Source organism: Gracilinanus agilis, chromosome 2, assembly GCF_016433145.1.
Source record: "Gracilinanus agilis isolate LMUSP501 chromosome 2, AgileGrace, whole genome shotgun sequence".
Taxonomy (NCBI): Eukaryota; Metazoa; Chordata; class Mammalia; order Didelphimorphia; family Didelphidae; genus Gracilinanus; species Gracilinanus agilis.
This window is the reverse complement of record NC_058131.1, coordinates 636,194,697-636,211,140: the sequence shown is the minus strand read 5'-3', so window position 1 is coordinate 636,211,140 and position 16,444 is coordinate 636,194,697. Positions and strand designations below refer to the sequence as shown.

At 37.6% G+C, this 16,444-nt stretch overlaps 1 protein-coding gene across 1 annotated transcript in view; it reads right to left on the bottom strand.

Annotated features, from left to right (window-relative positions):
* Window positions 1-16,444, bottom strand: part of BTBD16 (BTB domain containing 16) — a 140,785-nt gene that overhangs the window by 67,337 nt on the left and 57,004 nt on the right. Inside the window, exons 8-9 of the mRNA XM_044662609.1 lie at window positions 7,253-7,322; window positions 4,382-4,512 (exon numbers count right to left, since the gene is read on the bottom strand). Coding sequence (XP_044518544.1) covers window positions 4,382-4,512; window positions 7,253-7,322 — 201 coding nt within the window. The remainder of the gene's footprint in view (window positions 1-4,381; window positions 4,513-7,252; window positions 7,323-16,444) is intronic.

Below are 16,444 nucleotides of genomic sequence, written 5' to 3'. Positions count from 1 at the left end.
TTGTCAGGTATTTTATTGATTCTTGTCTGGCTAAAGGTTGACATAAAGATCCTTTCCAACTCTGAGATTCTATGACTTTGGCATATTAAAGGTTTGTTCTAGTTTCTTCTCTGTAAAATCAGATATATAAAATTTGGACTTTTTTGAGGGAAGGATGAAGAGAAGATATACACAGAGAGTAAGTAATAAATTTCTCTGGACATTATAAATATTTATTCATGTTTTCAGTTTTTCAAATATGCCTTATTGTTGGTGTTTAAAGTTAAGTTTACAAGAATTTTAAATAATACCAAGAAGGAATTTAAATACACTTTTATTTACTCAAGGATGCAAATAGCTTTAATTATGATATAATCTAGTTAAATCTGCCCCCCTTAAAAAAGCAGAGAGGGAAGTTTTTTATAATAAAAGTAACATGACGTAGCAAGAAGGTATCTACACTTGGTGGGAGTCAGCAGAAATCTAGCCTCGAATCCCAGCTTCATCACTTTCTGGCTGTATCATTACTTAGTCTCTCTTCAGATCAGTTTATTTATTTGGAAAGTGGGGACAATAATACCTGTAGGGCTGTTGGAAGGACAAAATGAGATAATGTGTAAAAGGCTTCACAAACCTTAAAGACACATAAGCATCTACCCTTTTACAAAAGTGAAAAGAGGACCCCGATTGAGGCAACAGCTGATTACTTACTCAGGAACTGTAGACGTTTACCAGAGTTTGGTCTTTAGCTGTATTGGCTAATGCCCAACTACAGTGGGTAACTACAGTGGGTATCTTTTTAATTGCTAGGTAATAAATAGTTTCAGAAATCATTAAGCATCTGGAAGGATCCTTTTAGTAGCAGGTCCTTCATCTGGGTCTGAAGCACATGTTTGGATTCCTTGCAATCTGGGAGACTGAGGCAGGTGGAACTCTTAAATTAAAGACTCTGAGCTACAGCATTACTATGGTGAGGCCCCAGGAGGAAGGGGCTGCCAGTTCACCAGGGATGACTTGTTCCAGGTTTGATAAGGAGCAGGTCAAAGTTGAATAATCAGTAGTGAGAGTAATGAGTGGCAGCCTGGGCAAGAAATGAAGATCCAATCTTTAAAATAAGAATTTCTTTAAAGGAGCTTAGGAAGTCAAGATCTGAGTAATGGAATGGATGCTTTCTCTATCAAGCACCATCTTTGTTTTCATAATTAGTGATTTTCCTAGTATACAGACTACTTATTAAAACCCTGAGGAAATGTTTTTAAGATAAGTGATAGCATTCTGGGATGGTATGAATAGATTGTTTTTTTCTTTTAACTCAAATCTTCTAAGAATCAATACAAGTATTGGTTCCAAGGCAGAAGAGTGATAAGGGCAAAGTAACTGGGGTTAAGTGACTTGCCCAGGGTTACACAAGCAGGACGTGTCTGAAGCCAAATTTGAACCCAGGTCCTCTCAATTACAGGTCTGGCACTCTATGCACTGAGCCACCTAGCTCTCCTGTGAATTATTTTTCATGAAGAATGAGGATTGAACTAGTTGATGATTGGAGGTTGTCTCTGTTCTTGAAATTACATGAGGACTATATGTTCCAGTGAAATACAGCTAAGAAAGAGGGTTACATAGGGCTTGGGAGTTTCCATAACAGACTAACCTAGTGGTGACCTCTCAGAAGAAAATTAATTTCCCACTGAATGCCCAAGTAAACAAAAAAATTAAAGAAAAAACACTACAGATGAAGTTCCAGAAAACCATACATATTTTACTTTGGGATGTTTATTGAAAGGAGAGAACTCCCCCTCCCCCAAAAGAAATGGAAGTACAAGCAACATGGAATGGGGGGAGAGAGGGAAGTCATGAGATGAACAGAACCAGACTAGGATCTAATGGAAAAATTGAGAGAGAGTCTACCTAAGAATCCAAATAGCCCTCAACTCCAAATATTAATTCCCAAACACCCAAGCAGTCCCCAAAGTTTCATAAGGGCAATTCTTGGGGAAGGGTGTACCTTGACCCTCAGATGGAATAATAAAATAATAATTAGTAGTATTTATGTGGTGCCTTAAGATTTGCAGAATGCTTTACATGGATTATCTCATTTCATCCTGTGAAGTGGGGGCTATTTTTTATCTTCATTTTACAGATGAGGAAACTGAGGATGACAGAGTTAAGTAACTTGCGCAGGAACACACAGTGACCATCTCAGTCAGAATTTGAACTCAGGTTCCAAGGCTAGTTCTCTATCCCCCGCACCAATTAGAAGTTAACTAGCAGTGTAGGTTAGGTGAGTGAATAAGAAGTGTCATCTCCAGGGCTCCAGCATTTGGCATCTTCAACCAAAGCCCTTTTTATCTCAAAGATTTCTCTTCATAGAACAGACCTGTCTTCCTGGAACTAAACCAAATTTATCCATTTTATCTCAGATAATCTGTACCAACCAACCAAGTTAAGGCAAACATTTATTAAGTACCTTCTATGTGTCAGGCATTGTGCTAAGCTCTGGGGATATAAAGAAAAGGCAAACAAAGTCCCTGGCCCCAAAGGTCTTACATTCTAATGAGGGCAGGCAACATCTCAATAAACAGGTACACGCGAAATACATACATAGGAGAGGAGAAGTCTCCAGCAGGTGGATGGGCTGGGAAAGGTCTCCCGTAGAAAGTAAGATTTAAAGGAAGCCTGGGAAACTAAAAGCTAGACTGGAACTAGGGAGATTCCACATTTTTTTTTTAAACAAGGTAAGCCAATCACGCCCATCCTTATAAAAGCTATTTAAGAATGTTTGTCTCCTGCACTGTCTGGTTATCTCTTCAAATTTCAGTATTTCATAAATGAGGTTTCTGGAGATTGTCTGGATGAGGCATGAAGGATCTTGGTCAGTTGTAAGTTTTGGTCATTGGGCTTCATCCTTCCAACAGAGTTGGCCATCCAAATCTCAACTCATCCAGGGATGGGTGCTATTTACAGAACACTGAAATGAGTATGTAGTAATTTTGGTACGCACTGTACAGACAAAACTTTGGATTGGACAAAAGGGGAAAGGAGCCAGTTTACACAAGTCAGTCACAACTACCCTAGTTTTGGAAATGAGACGCTAGACATTTCAGTTTCTTGGCCTCTTTTCCATCCCTGCAGTAATTTTCAAATTAAGTCTTCATCTCACCTCCAATTTTCTGGCTCATGGTCAAATGTTTCCCCACTTCCCCTTAACACCCTTCCGCCCTTGGTCAAATACTACCAGGGTACAACAGCACACTCTTTCCAAGGGAGTGGGAATGTTTTGAAAGTGCAAGAGAAGACGTGTTTATCTTTAATCCAACCATTTCGAAACATTTTCTTTGCTGCACCCAGAAAGAGGATGATGTATTGAATGAAGGCCTCTGCCAGCATCAAGTCTTGGGTCCTGAATTAGTGAGGCCGTATTTGATAACAAAGCATCTTACAGCCAAGAGAGAAGGAAGAATGCTCTGCCAAGTTCATTCTCCATTAAAGATAAACATGACAATCAACTGTCCTGTCCTCTAGAATCTGCTGTTCTGGAATAAGAATTGACTAATGATATAACTCTTGAGAGTTGTTCTGCTGGTGATTAAAAAAATCTGAATGTTTTCCATGGAGGGGATGTGAGGAAAACATTTATTTCAAATTGAACACCTAAAATTTTAGTGAGATCTCTGGTGAAATTCAATTCTCACTTTTGAGATTCATCCCCCCCATAAGAAGCATTCTTGGGAATTTGGAGTGTTAGAACCAGGAGGAGGATTTTTCTTGTACTGAATGAAATGGGGAAAAGAATAGGTAGAAAATGGGGAAGGGGGCACATACTCCCAACTATCTCTACATGACCTAATCAGGGGTGGACATTTCTAATAAGGTATAGTGGAAAGAAGGATGAGCCTTGGAGATGGATGATAAAAAGAACTTTTTCATATCCATCCCTGAGGAGAAGTCCACATAGGTTCCCAGCTCTGTTTACTACCTGCATGACTTTAAGCAATCCGTTTAACCTCTGTGCCTCAGTTTCTTCATCTATAAAATGAAAATGCAAGACTAGATAACCTCTGAGATCCTTTCTGACTTGGGATCTATGATCATGGCCATTGCTATGATCTGTTTCATCCTCTCTCCCCTCATTTACACAGAGGGAAATCTAATCTAGGGTTTAAAAGGAGAATATTCCCTTTATTAGACTGGAAAGGACCAGAAGAGATACCCATATACCTCCCATTTCATCTTTTGTCCTAGGGAATACGAATACTTTTAGGGAATAAGAATGAGACTGCTAGTCTTAGCAGTTCCTAAATAAAACTTTCTTTTCCCCGCCTTTAGCTATCTACTGCCCAGTTCTGTATTTCTAGATCCCTCCCAAGTCTTCAATCCTCAAAAGAGAGACCCATTGAAGACTGACCTGTCTGATCGGAGTACTTTCTGGAGTAGTTCTTGAGGTATTGTCCGGAGGTGGATCTGCTTCCCAATCAGAGGAACCAAGTTCATTTCTAGCCACTTCTCACAGGCCGAAATAAGTGATTCTTCCTTGTACTGATTGAGATGAAGGAAAAAGGGTTTTGTCAAGTCACTGATGAGCTCTGGGCACCACCTTGTGGCGAGACCTAGCATTAAAGCCATTTAACTAGTTAAAAACTAACCTAGTATGGAGTTCAACAACAAAGGCGATATTTGTTTTAACTTCCCCCCCCCCCCCCAATTAACAAGCACTTAATTTTCTCCTCCTCAACTGCTTGATCACGTGGGCTGATGGGGATATTATTAGGGATGTGACACTAAACGATAACTCTAGTCCAACTATCAATAATATGGAATTAGGACTGAAAAACCCAGTGGAATTGTGCGTCGGCTAAGGATTAGGGAGGTTTGGGGGAGGGGAAAAGAACATGAAATATGTAACTATGGGAAAATATTCAAAATTAGAATAAAAAAAAGAAAAAGACTGAAAAAAATTTTCTCCTCCTCCCCTCATGGAAAGAAAGAAAAATAAAGCACTTGTGACAAATATACAAAGAAAAGCAAGGAAGGATATTGCAAAAGAAAATAAAACTGATAGAAAAAACAAAAGGAAACTAAATATTTGAGGTAATCCTTTTGTACAAGGCAGGAAGCATAGGAGGAAGACAGAATTTTTTTTTTAATTTCCACAAGGTTTCAAAGGGGACTTCAGAGATCATCCAGTCAAAATTCTTCATTTTACAATTGAGCAAACGGAGGCCCAGGAGATCACCCAGATAGAAGTCAACAAAATCTGAATTCAAATCCAGGTCCTCTGACCCCTAATTCCAACATATTTTACTGTACCAAAGGGAAATAAGTCCCCAGTTTGGGATACCTAATTTTCTCTCTCTCCTTCATTCAGGAAAGTTCATCAAGTGGTTTTGTACATCAGCATTTATTCACAAATTGGGATTACATGTAATTCCTGATACCTATTTCTTTCATAACACTAAATAGGGGCATCCTTAAGGTTCTAGATGAGACATTTTAGGTAATCAGCATTGTTCTAGATGTTGAGTTGAAGACTTTCACAATTGAGAGACATGTCAGTCCTTTTAAGAAAGCATGAATTCAGGGATATATTGGGAACTTTAACAAATGGCTCTCTAAAAAACCATATATTTGACACACTTTTAAGTTTAATTTGCATTTTTTATATTTTCTCCATCAATTTTTAAAGTCAACAAAATCAACCAGCAAAATAATATATCAAGCCCTGATCTGGAGAATTTGCTGATTTTAGGGGTATAAATGTGCATGCTTGAAAATTTAATACAGTTCTCCTGAGCCAGTATAAGCTGGTGCCAGCACATCCCTGGACTTGTGCAATTTGAAAGATCCACCAAAAATATTTTCCCTATTATCCGTTTTGCTCTCAAACAGAAATTCTGTCAGACTGATTGTCTGACCAGTCAGAATCACTGGCATTTTGATTAAGGCAGTATTTATCCTGCAGTAGGGATGGAATGACAGCTGACATTTTTATAGCAGTTTTTGTTTCAAAGTCTTTTATAAATATTCTTCCACTTGAATCTCACAGCAACCATGCAAGTACTATTATCTTTGTTTTATACGTGAGAAAATGAAATGCCATGAATGTAAATTAACATAACCAGCTAGTAAATGGGAGAGCTGGGATTCAAATCCAGGTCTTCTGACTTAAGTGATTTTTCCAGTCGGTTTTTTAACAGGAGTGTGCTAGTAAACAACTGGGTCTCCAAAAACTAATGTCCGTATAGTGAACATTTTACAGTCTGTTCTCATGGCTTTGTGTGAGCAGGCTACAATGTACTTCTGATCATATTAGTTTGTCAGATTTACTGGCCTCTGAGAACAAGACTACGAGTGTATGGACAGAGAGCAAAACAATTTTTAAAGGAAAAATGGATTTGAAATTTTTAGAGAATGAAGAATTTGGGAGTATATCTTGGGACAATTTGAAAATCCTAGGGGAAGAAAGATTCTAAGGGGAAAGGGATAATTCTATAAGAAGAGATTTTGTAAACAAACTTTTCCTATTTGAAAATAACTTTGGACTCTAGGAATCTGGAGATCTTAGTTTGCTGCCACTGTGTGTCCTTGGGAAAGTTGCTACTTCTTCTGGGACTCAGTTCTCAAATGTAAATAGGAGATTTAACTAGAGGATCCCTCTAATATCTCTTTCATTGTAATATTCTTTGAGTTCCAAAATAATACATCAAATACAGCTTAGGATATGATGGATTGAATCTAAGATGAAAATTAATAAGGACAAATATAAAATGAGGGAAATAAGAATCTTATCATATTCTGTCTTAGTGAGTATGTGTCTGGAGTTCTGTGTGATTTGTCCAATCTGGATCATAGAGTGAATTTTAGTTCAAGAATGGGGACAGCTAGGTGACTCAGTGGATTGAGAGCCAGACTTAGAGATCTGAGGTCCTGGGTTCAAATCTGGTCTCAGACACTTCCTAGCTGTGTGACCCTGGGTAAGTCATTTAACCCCCCATTATTTAGTCATTACTATTCTTCTGCCTATTCCTAGAGTCCAAAATACACAATATTGATTCAAAAATGGAAGGTAAGGATTGAAAAAAAATGAATTTAACTAGTTCTAATGTTTCCATGAATAGATGCATTCTATAGATTTATAAATACCTGATTCATGCATGTATCAGATGCTAAAGAAAAACACACACATTGGCATTTTAAGCATTGAAAAGAGCTAATGCCAAATGTAAGAACAGCTAAGAACTAAGCTAGGAACATGTGGTAGGTTTCCAGCATGAGTTACCTTGCAGGCAGCCATGTAAAAAGTATGAATGGTGGAAGGTAAAATTCCATCCTTCATCATGGATACACACCTAGAAAGAAAGAATCAAGAGTGTTGCCTATTATAAAGAGTCCTAGAATTCAAATTCCATGATTTAAAAAAATTTTAAGTTGATACAGCATAGTGCTGTGGTTAGAGGTACCCTTGGAGGCAGGATGAACTGGGTTCAAATATTACCGATGAAACATACCGACTGTGGGACTCTGGGCAAGTAACAACCTTAGTGTCCCTGGAAACTTTCTAAGATACAATATATAGAAAAATTGCAGATTGATTGCAAATCCATCGATATTGGTTGATAGAGTTGATATTCTAGGCAGGTGGTAGTTTAGAGCTGCGGTCAAGAAAGCCACAGTTCAAATCTGGCCTCATATACTTGCTGTGCAACTCTGAGCAAGTCACTTAACTGCTGTCTGCCTCAGTTTCCTCATCTATAAAATGGGGGACAATTATAACACCCTACCAATAACAAAAATCGCTGTGAGTGTAAAATGAGATAACAATTGTAAAAGAGCTTTGCAAACCTTAAAGTACTATATAAATTCTATGTATTTCTCAATGGAAATTCTACACCAATGAAATTGCATGTCTAGACCCTCTCAAAATATAGAAGATGTATGAGCATGGCATCCTGGGCAAGTCATCTTACATCTCTCTCATTCTATTTCTGTCTTGAGAGAAAGGATAATAATACTCCCAAAGGGATGACAATAAATATGAAAATAACAAGTTCTTTGAAGGACTTTTATTAAATAAATGCCAAGCTTTGTAATTACTGTCAGAAAGACAGTACTCTATCCTGGAAAAGGCACAGACCTTCATAGAGTCAGAGGACCTGAACTCAAGACTTAAAAGTCATGTAACCAAGAACAAGTCCCTTGTCTTAAGCCTGTTTCTTTGTCATCATTATGAACAGATCATAACACTTGCAATAGCTACCTCACAGAAGGAACATTCTTTGATGCCCTAATGAATTTGGGATCTTATCAATGTAGGTATGCTCTTCAGTGGTACACAACCCATCCATGCCTTTTCATGCTGTCATTTTGTCCACATCTGCTCACACATCATCCCCAGGCCATCCACCCAATGTGCTCAACATCTCTTTACATTTTGTGGAAACTAGAAGGACACTTTATCCATTCATTATCCTTTGTCCCTCCTACATGACCAGGTCATTTTTTCCCATCAAAGATCTCATTGGTGACATCCTTTATTCCACTCCTTCTGAGTAATTCTTCATCATTAATTCATGGAGCACATTCTTGACCACCACCCACCTCTGGGCTCCCCTTTTGGTTACCTATTACTTTAATCTAATTTCTTCTTACTTTTAGACATAGAGTAGAAATTTTAAGTTGATACAGCATAGTGCTGTGGTTAGAGAGACTCTTGGAGCCAGGATGAACTGGGTTCAAATATTACTCTTCCAATTCTTTGATTTGAGAAACAGGGAAGATAAGTGAGTCGTCCTTCCTTTTAGCCTCAATGTCCTTTTGATCTCCGGCTTCATTTATAGCAACTATATAAAGATCAATCTGATTCAGTTCCTTCGATAGTATGTTCATTCATTTTACAGGAGGGTAAACTAAGGCCCAAAAAATGTAAATCAACATACTCAAGCTCCCAAATACAGTCAAGATTCACATCCATATTCTCTAGCTCTTAGTCCAGTGCTCCTACCATATCACTCCACTGTTATAGCACAGTTTTAAAGAACGAACTTTGTGAATTTCCAAGTTTTATGTAAATTGAATTATTATGAATTAGTCATATAGACACTAGAAAATGATGCAAGATAAGAATATTTACACATGAGATGAAAGATAAATATATCCCTTTATATGCCTTATTATATTTGGTTCTCCTGATAACTCTATAAAATAGACAACATAAATAATGATATACCTGCTTACATTTGGTGAAACTCAGGATTAAGGAGGTTAAAGGACTTCCCTAGGTTCATATGGCATATAGCAAAACTAGCAATATTCAAGACTTCTAATCCTGGGGGCTGCTAGGTGACTCAGTAGATTAAGAGCCAGGCCTAGGGACGAGAGAGCCTAGGTTCAAATCTGGCCTCAGACAATTCCTAGCTGTGTGACCCTGGGCAAGTCACTTAATCCCCATTGCCTAGTCCTTACCATTCTTCTGCTTTGGAGCCAATATATAGTATTGACTCCAAGATGTAAGGTAAGGGTTTAAATTTTTTTCATTTTTTTAAGACTTTTAATGCTAAATTTACTACTCTAGACACCACATCACATGGTATCCTCATGCTAAAAACAATCACCAACTATTAAGAACTTTATTTTTGAATTATATTTTTAAGTAAAGAAAAAGAAACTCATCCTAGCTGCTCTGGCATAAAAAAAACATCCTATACTTTCACAAGAGAGGTAGAATCACCAAACTCATAGAATTTTCTTATCATAACCACACTTGACCTAAACATGGTTTGCTAGTTCAATAAAGGATGACAAAATAGAAGCAAAAGAGCAGAAAACAAACCATCAGAGGCATTGTATTTTCTGGGAGCCTTCTACAAAGCAGAGTGGTGTCACTAGCCTTGTTTGTATCAGCAGTTCTCTTGGATTCATGGCCTCTCCCCCAGACTATTCCAATTTTCTGAGCTTACAAGAAGTCAGACATCAAAAAAAGTAATTCTGTTATTAAAAGAAATCAATTTATGATAAATATGATGAATTCATGGTTTAAACAAAAAAGTATAACATAAGGAATTATCTTCAAACTGTATATTCTCAAAATTTATATACATGTTAACATCAATGAGAAAGCTCATGTGAATGATAAAGTTGGTGAAGCTTGTGATCCAATTACAACCTCTCATCTTGTTTAACTTTCACCTGTGTTCTCCCAAAAATACTTCATAGGGAATCTTGCCAGTAGGTTAGACATTTTCCTTTGGATCTTTTAACATTACAAGAGAACCAATGGAAGGCTTAGACTGGTTATAAATTGGTCTTTACACGTAGTACATGTCTAGTCCACCTGGATTAGTTTGCTTGGAAAACCAAATACATGCCACTTGGATTATATTTTTGTCACCCTTTGCACACAAGTCTTCATTGGTAATCTGCTATAATTTATCATTCCCAGCTTAAGTCTCTCCATTGCCTTTTAGGTCACTCAAAATTTTGATTCTTTAGAAATTGCTCCATAATTCATAACCATATAGCATCACAAATAGAATATTGATGTTAAAAGGTGGGTTTTTGTTTCAGGACGTGGTTTGGGACTATTAGCAATGTCGTGCAATTTCCCAAATGCAAGCCAATCTACTAACTTCCTCCTACTCTATTCTGGGTCCATTATTCATCAACAGTATCTGTTCAAAATATATATATTGATCTACTTGTTGCACTGTTTACCCAGCTTCATATGATACATAGTTTGGAAAAGTGATGTAACATGTTTTGGGTTTTTTTTCTCCTTGGACTATTACATGAAACTCCTTTGAAAGGTTGCATATCTCTCATAATAGGTTCTGTAATATTTCAAGATATGATGCAACCAGTCCAATGTTATCCACAAACAGCACTGGGAGAACTTCATCACCTATTAAGAATCCTTCGTTTATTTGGACTCTGTAGTAGACATCCTCCTTGAAGAGCTGAACAGCTTATGTGAGTATTCATCTTTCTTGCTTTCTGCCTCATATTAATACTCAGAAGGATGTTAGATCAAATAATAAACCTTTTTCCAGCACCTATATTGTTCTAGGCATTGAGAATATAGACAAAAATGAAATAGCCTATGTTCTTAAGTCCAATGGGAGTGCTTTCTCCCCCCCTGTGTGAGGTAAAGGTGGGGGGGCAGGGTGCATCTGGCACTTGGGGGGGAGGAGCATAGCACATGCTCTCTGGGGGAGGTGACACAGCACTTGATCTGGGGAGGGTAGGATGGGGGTTGGCTCCGGCACTCCATCTCTAAAAGGTTCACCATCACTGGGATAGAGTTAGGCTTGGGATCAAGAAGACTTTTCCTGAGTTGAACTCTGATCTCAGATGCTTACTAGCCATTCCCAAATGTGGTCATCTGACCAACAACTCATTACTGATGGACACAACTGAGAACAACTGATAATATAATTCTGGTGGGGGAGATACTAACAACCAGTTTTTAGAAAGGTCTAGAATATGAGAAAGCAGTGGAATTAAGCTACACCAAGTACACTTATTGATAGTCAAAGAATTGTTGAGCAATGATTTCTCTGTGAAGCCTTAAAAGAAGTCTTGTATGATTTTACCATATATATGTTATGGGAGGAAAGCCTCTATAAATATATTTCACTTACAGATGAAATACTATAAGCAGTAGGATTTGTAGCTTTTAAAAATTCATGTGAATGTGAAAATGTAGTCTGCTGTACAATAACATTGTACATTTGAACAAATTTTCCTCTTTCCTTACTGTATTTTCATCAAGGATTCCCTCAATTTTTCTATAGATCAACCAATTAATTTTATACATATAAAAATAGGCATGTAGGGTCAGTAACTGATCAGATTTTCCCCCAATAATTTTTTTAGTTTTCTTTCTTTTCAGTATCTTCAGAATCTATGCCTCAATGGTCTCAAAACTGGGTTGCTTCTGATATGAATTTCCTCTGTTTATACATGGTTAAACTCAGTTGCTCTTCTCTTTGTCTTCTTTAATGCATTTTCCAGTTCATGAAATCCAAATATGATGGTTATACTGTCACTGGCAAAGAAAATCATCTGTTATAGAAATGTAAAAACATCTGCTTGAAGTTTCACCTATTTATTTATCTCCTCCAAGTTTCATTTTTAAATGTTCTTCAAATAATCTGAGTTAAGTGATTCTCACACTAAGCTGGTGGCAAAACTGGCTTACTTGCATCTCACTGTTTTGTGAGACAATACTACTCATTATCTTTCACTATTCTTCTCTGTAAAGATTTGCAAAAGAATTTGTATTCTAAACCAGTATTGTCCTTGACTTTCCATTTGGGTAGGAGATCAAATGTTTGCAAGGTATTCCTGGCTTTTTTGCCTCATTGTAACAGTTGTTCTATATCCATAAAATATCTCTGACATAAATTGTGACTATATTTTCTTAATTTCACTATATTTTCTTAATTTCATTTCACATTCTTACCCTCAATGATTTATTTGAACAAGTTAAATTGAAGCTACCATTATTACATGATGCATCCCTTTCATATCTTTATCGATTGTTCTCAACTGGTATTTTCATCTTCATATTACAAGTTGAGTATTTAATTACACTTGTAAACTGTTTCAGTCATGCCTGACTCTTCATGATCCCATTTGGGGTTTTCTTGGCAAAGATACTACAGTGGTTTGCTATTTCCTTCTCCATCACATTTTTCAGATGAGGATATTGAGGCCAACACAGTTAAATAACTTGCCCAGGGTCACACAACAACTAAATGTCTCGGGCCAGATTTGAACCTAGGAAGATGATCAAATCCTGGCTGTGCCTCTTGCTTAAATCTATGTGATCCTGGCAAATCATTTAACCTCTCTGGGTCTCAATTTTTTCACTTGTAAAATGAATGGAGTTGGATCTGATCATCTCTAAAGTCCCTTCTAGCCATGATTCTCCTAGTTTCTAATATTTTTTTTTACTAGTTTTCTACCTTCTTCCTATGAAACAAAGTTCTTTGGACTGCTGGTTTTACAAATAGTCAAAAGTAGAGGAGGCATGAATTTCACTATGTTATAGTGTAAGGAACATCTTCTTAGGGTTCAGGAGATTTGGGTTATAGTATTACCTCTATTAGTAATTTCATGACCTTGGGTATGTCACAACCACAGTGAGTTTCAATTTCCTTAAATATAATGTGTTTTAAACTCTTACCTTCTGTCTTAGAATCAATACTGTATACTGGTTCCAAGGCAGAAGAGTGTTAAGGGCCAGGCAATGGGGGTTAAGTGACTTGCCCGGGGTCACACAGCCAGGGGGTTAAGTGTCTGAGGCCAGATTTGAATCCTGTCTTAGGCCTGACTCTCCCCAGAAATGTAATTCAAAAATAAAAATGTCTAGAGCACACATTTTATTTATTTTATTTTAATTTTTTAGAAAAAATTTCCATGGTTACATGATTCATGTTCTTACTTTCCCCTTCACCCCCCCACCCCAAACCCCACTAGCTGATGCACATTTCCACTGCTTTTAACATGTGTCATAGATCAAGACCTATTTCCATATTATTGATAGTTTCATTGGTGTGGTTGTTTCGAGTCTACAACCCCAATCATGTCCGCATCAACCCATGTATTCAAGCAGTTGTTTTTCTTCTGTGTTTCCACTCCTGCAGTTCTTCCTCTGAATGTGGGTAGCGTTCTTTTCCATAAATCCCTTAGAATTGTCCTGGATCATTGTATTGCTGCTAGTACAGAAGTCCATTACATTCAATTTTACCACAGTGTATCAGTCTCTGTGTACAATGTTCTTCTGGCTCTGCTCCTTTCACTCTGCATCAATTCCTGGAGGTCTTTCCAGTTTACATGGAATTCCTCCAGTTCATTATTCCTTTGAGCACAATAGTATTCCATCACCAACAGATACCACAATTTGTTCAGCCATTCCCCAATTGACGGACATACCCTCCTTTTCCAGTTTTTTGCCACCACAAAAAGCACGGCTATAAATATTTTTGTACAAGTCTTTTTACCTATGATCTCTTTGGGGTACAAACCCAGCAATGCTATAACTGGATTGAAGGGCAGGCAGTCTTTTAGAGCTCTTTGGGCATAGCTCCAAATTGCCATCCAGAATGGTTGGATCAGTTCACAACTCTACCAGTAATGCATTAATGTCCCAATTTTGCCACATCCCCTCCAACATTTATTACTCTACCCTGCTATCATTTTAGCCAATCTGCTAGGTGTGAGGTGATACCTCAGAGTTGTTTTGATTTATAGCATGCATTTTGCAAGGTTGTTGTGAGTACTGACTTAAATAATATATATAAAATATTTCATAATTTTAAGATGCTAAATAAATATGAAATGTTATTGTTATGTATAATGGTCTACCTAGATTTGCTTTCTTGATTATACTATCTATGCCTTTCTATAGGCAGAGAAGAGAGTTGCATGATTTTTATATTCTGGGAGATCTTTCACAATTGTGTAGACTCCCACTGAACAGGGATAGCCAAAGGAAGACTACCAGCATGACCTCTAATGTTTTTCTAGCACTGACATTCTGACTCAGAATAAAGGAGCCTAAATAGTCTTAAAAACATTCTTCTCAAGGCACATGTGTTTAAATGTCACCAGGCTATTTATCTAGCCAAGAGACTGAAGTGCAAATTCCCACATTCTGGATGAGTCAGAGGAATGACACCTGGTAACCTCTATCAAAACTACTTCATGAACTAGTACCTAAGCTAAACTGGAATAGTACTCAAGAGAAAACAAGATAAATCCTTGCTTTAGGTCAGAGGATTGGGCAAGGTGACCTCTAAGGTTCCCTTTCAGGTCTAAAATCCTATGGCTTTTAAGATTATATGGAAAGGACCAAGGAGATCATCTCTTTTCAGCCTCATAAATTAGGGCTTTCTGCTGTCATATTTCCACCTAATTCCCTACATCAAGAGCTTTTCCTGAAAATGGTTAAACAAGCTCACCTCTTGTCCCCATCTGCCTTTATCTCTAACCGTGACTTATTTTTACTATTAATTGACTCTCATAATCCCTGTTAAATCCACCCAGATCTTAAACAAATGATTTCAATTCCTTGGGCCTTAGTTGGATTAAATGATTTATAAAGTCTTCTCCTATTTTAAAAGTGTGTATTGAGGGCGGGGCTAGTATGTATGTGTGGATAAACCCATATGAAGATCATATGAAAGATATAGGGAAACAAACAATCAGATTAAGATATATTCTCAAATTTTGGTTCAAAACTAGGAACTATCAATCCCTAAAACAAAAGATAACAGACAAAATGTGTTCTCATTTTCTTAGAGCAAAGTACAACTTGTATTATAATTTTAAGAGAATGTCCTTTTGGGATTAAATGTTTGACATAATGTCAAATGGAGCAGCTAAGTGGCATAGTAGACAGAGTGCCAGGCTTGGAGTCATAAAGACCTGAATTCAAATCTAGCCTCAGATACTTACTAGTTATGTGACCCTGGGCAAGTCACTTAACTGCAAGGTAACAAAAATGTAGAGATGAGAGTCAAGAGAATTCCAGGTAAGAGAGACAGTTAATGTAAAAGAATGGAGACAGAGTATTGTTTTTGAGGAACAGCAAGTAGCCCACTGTGGGTGGATTATAAAGGGGCAGGGAGCTGGTAAAGTATTGGAAGATTTGAAAGATAGGAAGGAGCCAGGTTGTGAAATGCCAAACAGAAAAATTGCTATAATCCTCACAAGATCATCCAAATTTCTTTGCTCTTGTTACATGATTTAACAATCAGTATTTTGATTGCTAGCTTGTCTTATAGGAATACCTTGGAAGATGGCAGCTTAGCAGCAAAAGCTGAAACCACTCTGAGAATCCTCCAAAACCAACATTAAAATAACTTCTTGAAATGCCTGAAGTCAGACATCCAAGGAGAAAACCAAGTGAGGGGGATCTCTTGCAGAAAATAACTTGAAAGGTAGGTAGATAGAGTCAATTTTCATGGAATAAGGGGGAACTAGAAGTAAAACCACACAAAAAGGACTGCTGGCCAACCATCCTCCACCTACCATGCTAGGTTCTGAGCCTGGGCAAAGGCCATCTGTGGGATGTTGGGACCTTGCCTAAGACAAGAACAGAGCACCCTTCACCTACCCCTTGAAGTTCCATGCAACTGACACCAGCCCACAGAAAGGCCTGAAGTCCTTAATGCTTAGCCCTTTCAAGCCTGTGGGGAAGCCCCTAGCCCTAGTGTAAAATAGTTCATAAAGCTCCAAGTTCTGCATACCATTAGCAGAGGAGACAGAATTATCAGTTTTCAGAACCAGTCCACAGGCCAAAAAAAAAGGCTGGGAAAAATGAGTAAACAGCAAAAGAAACACCTAATCATAGAAAATTTTTATGGAGACAAAGAAAAGCAAGGCTCTGATTCAGTAAGGAACAGTGAGAGGAAAGCAACTACATGCAAAACTCCAAAGAAAAATGGGAATTGGTCACAGACATTGG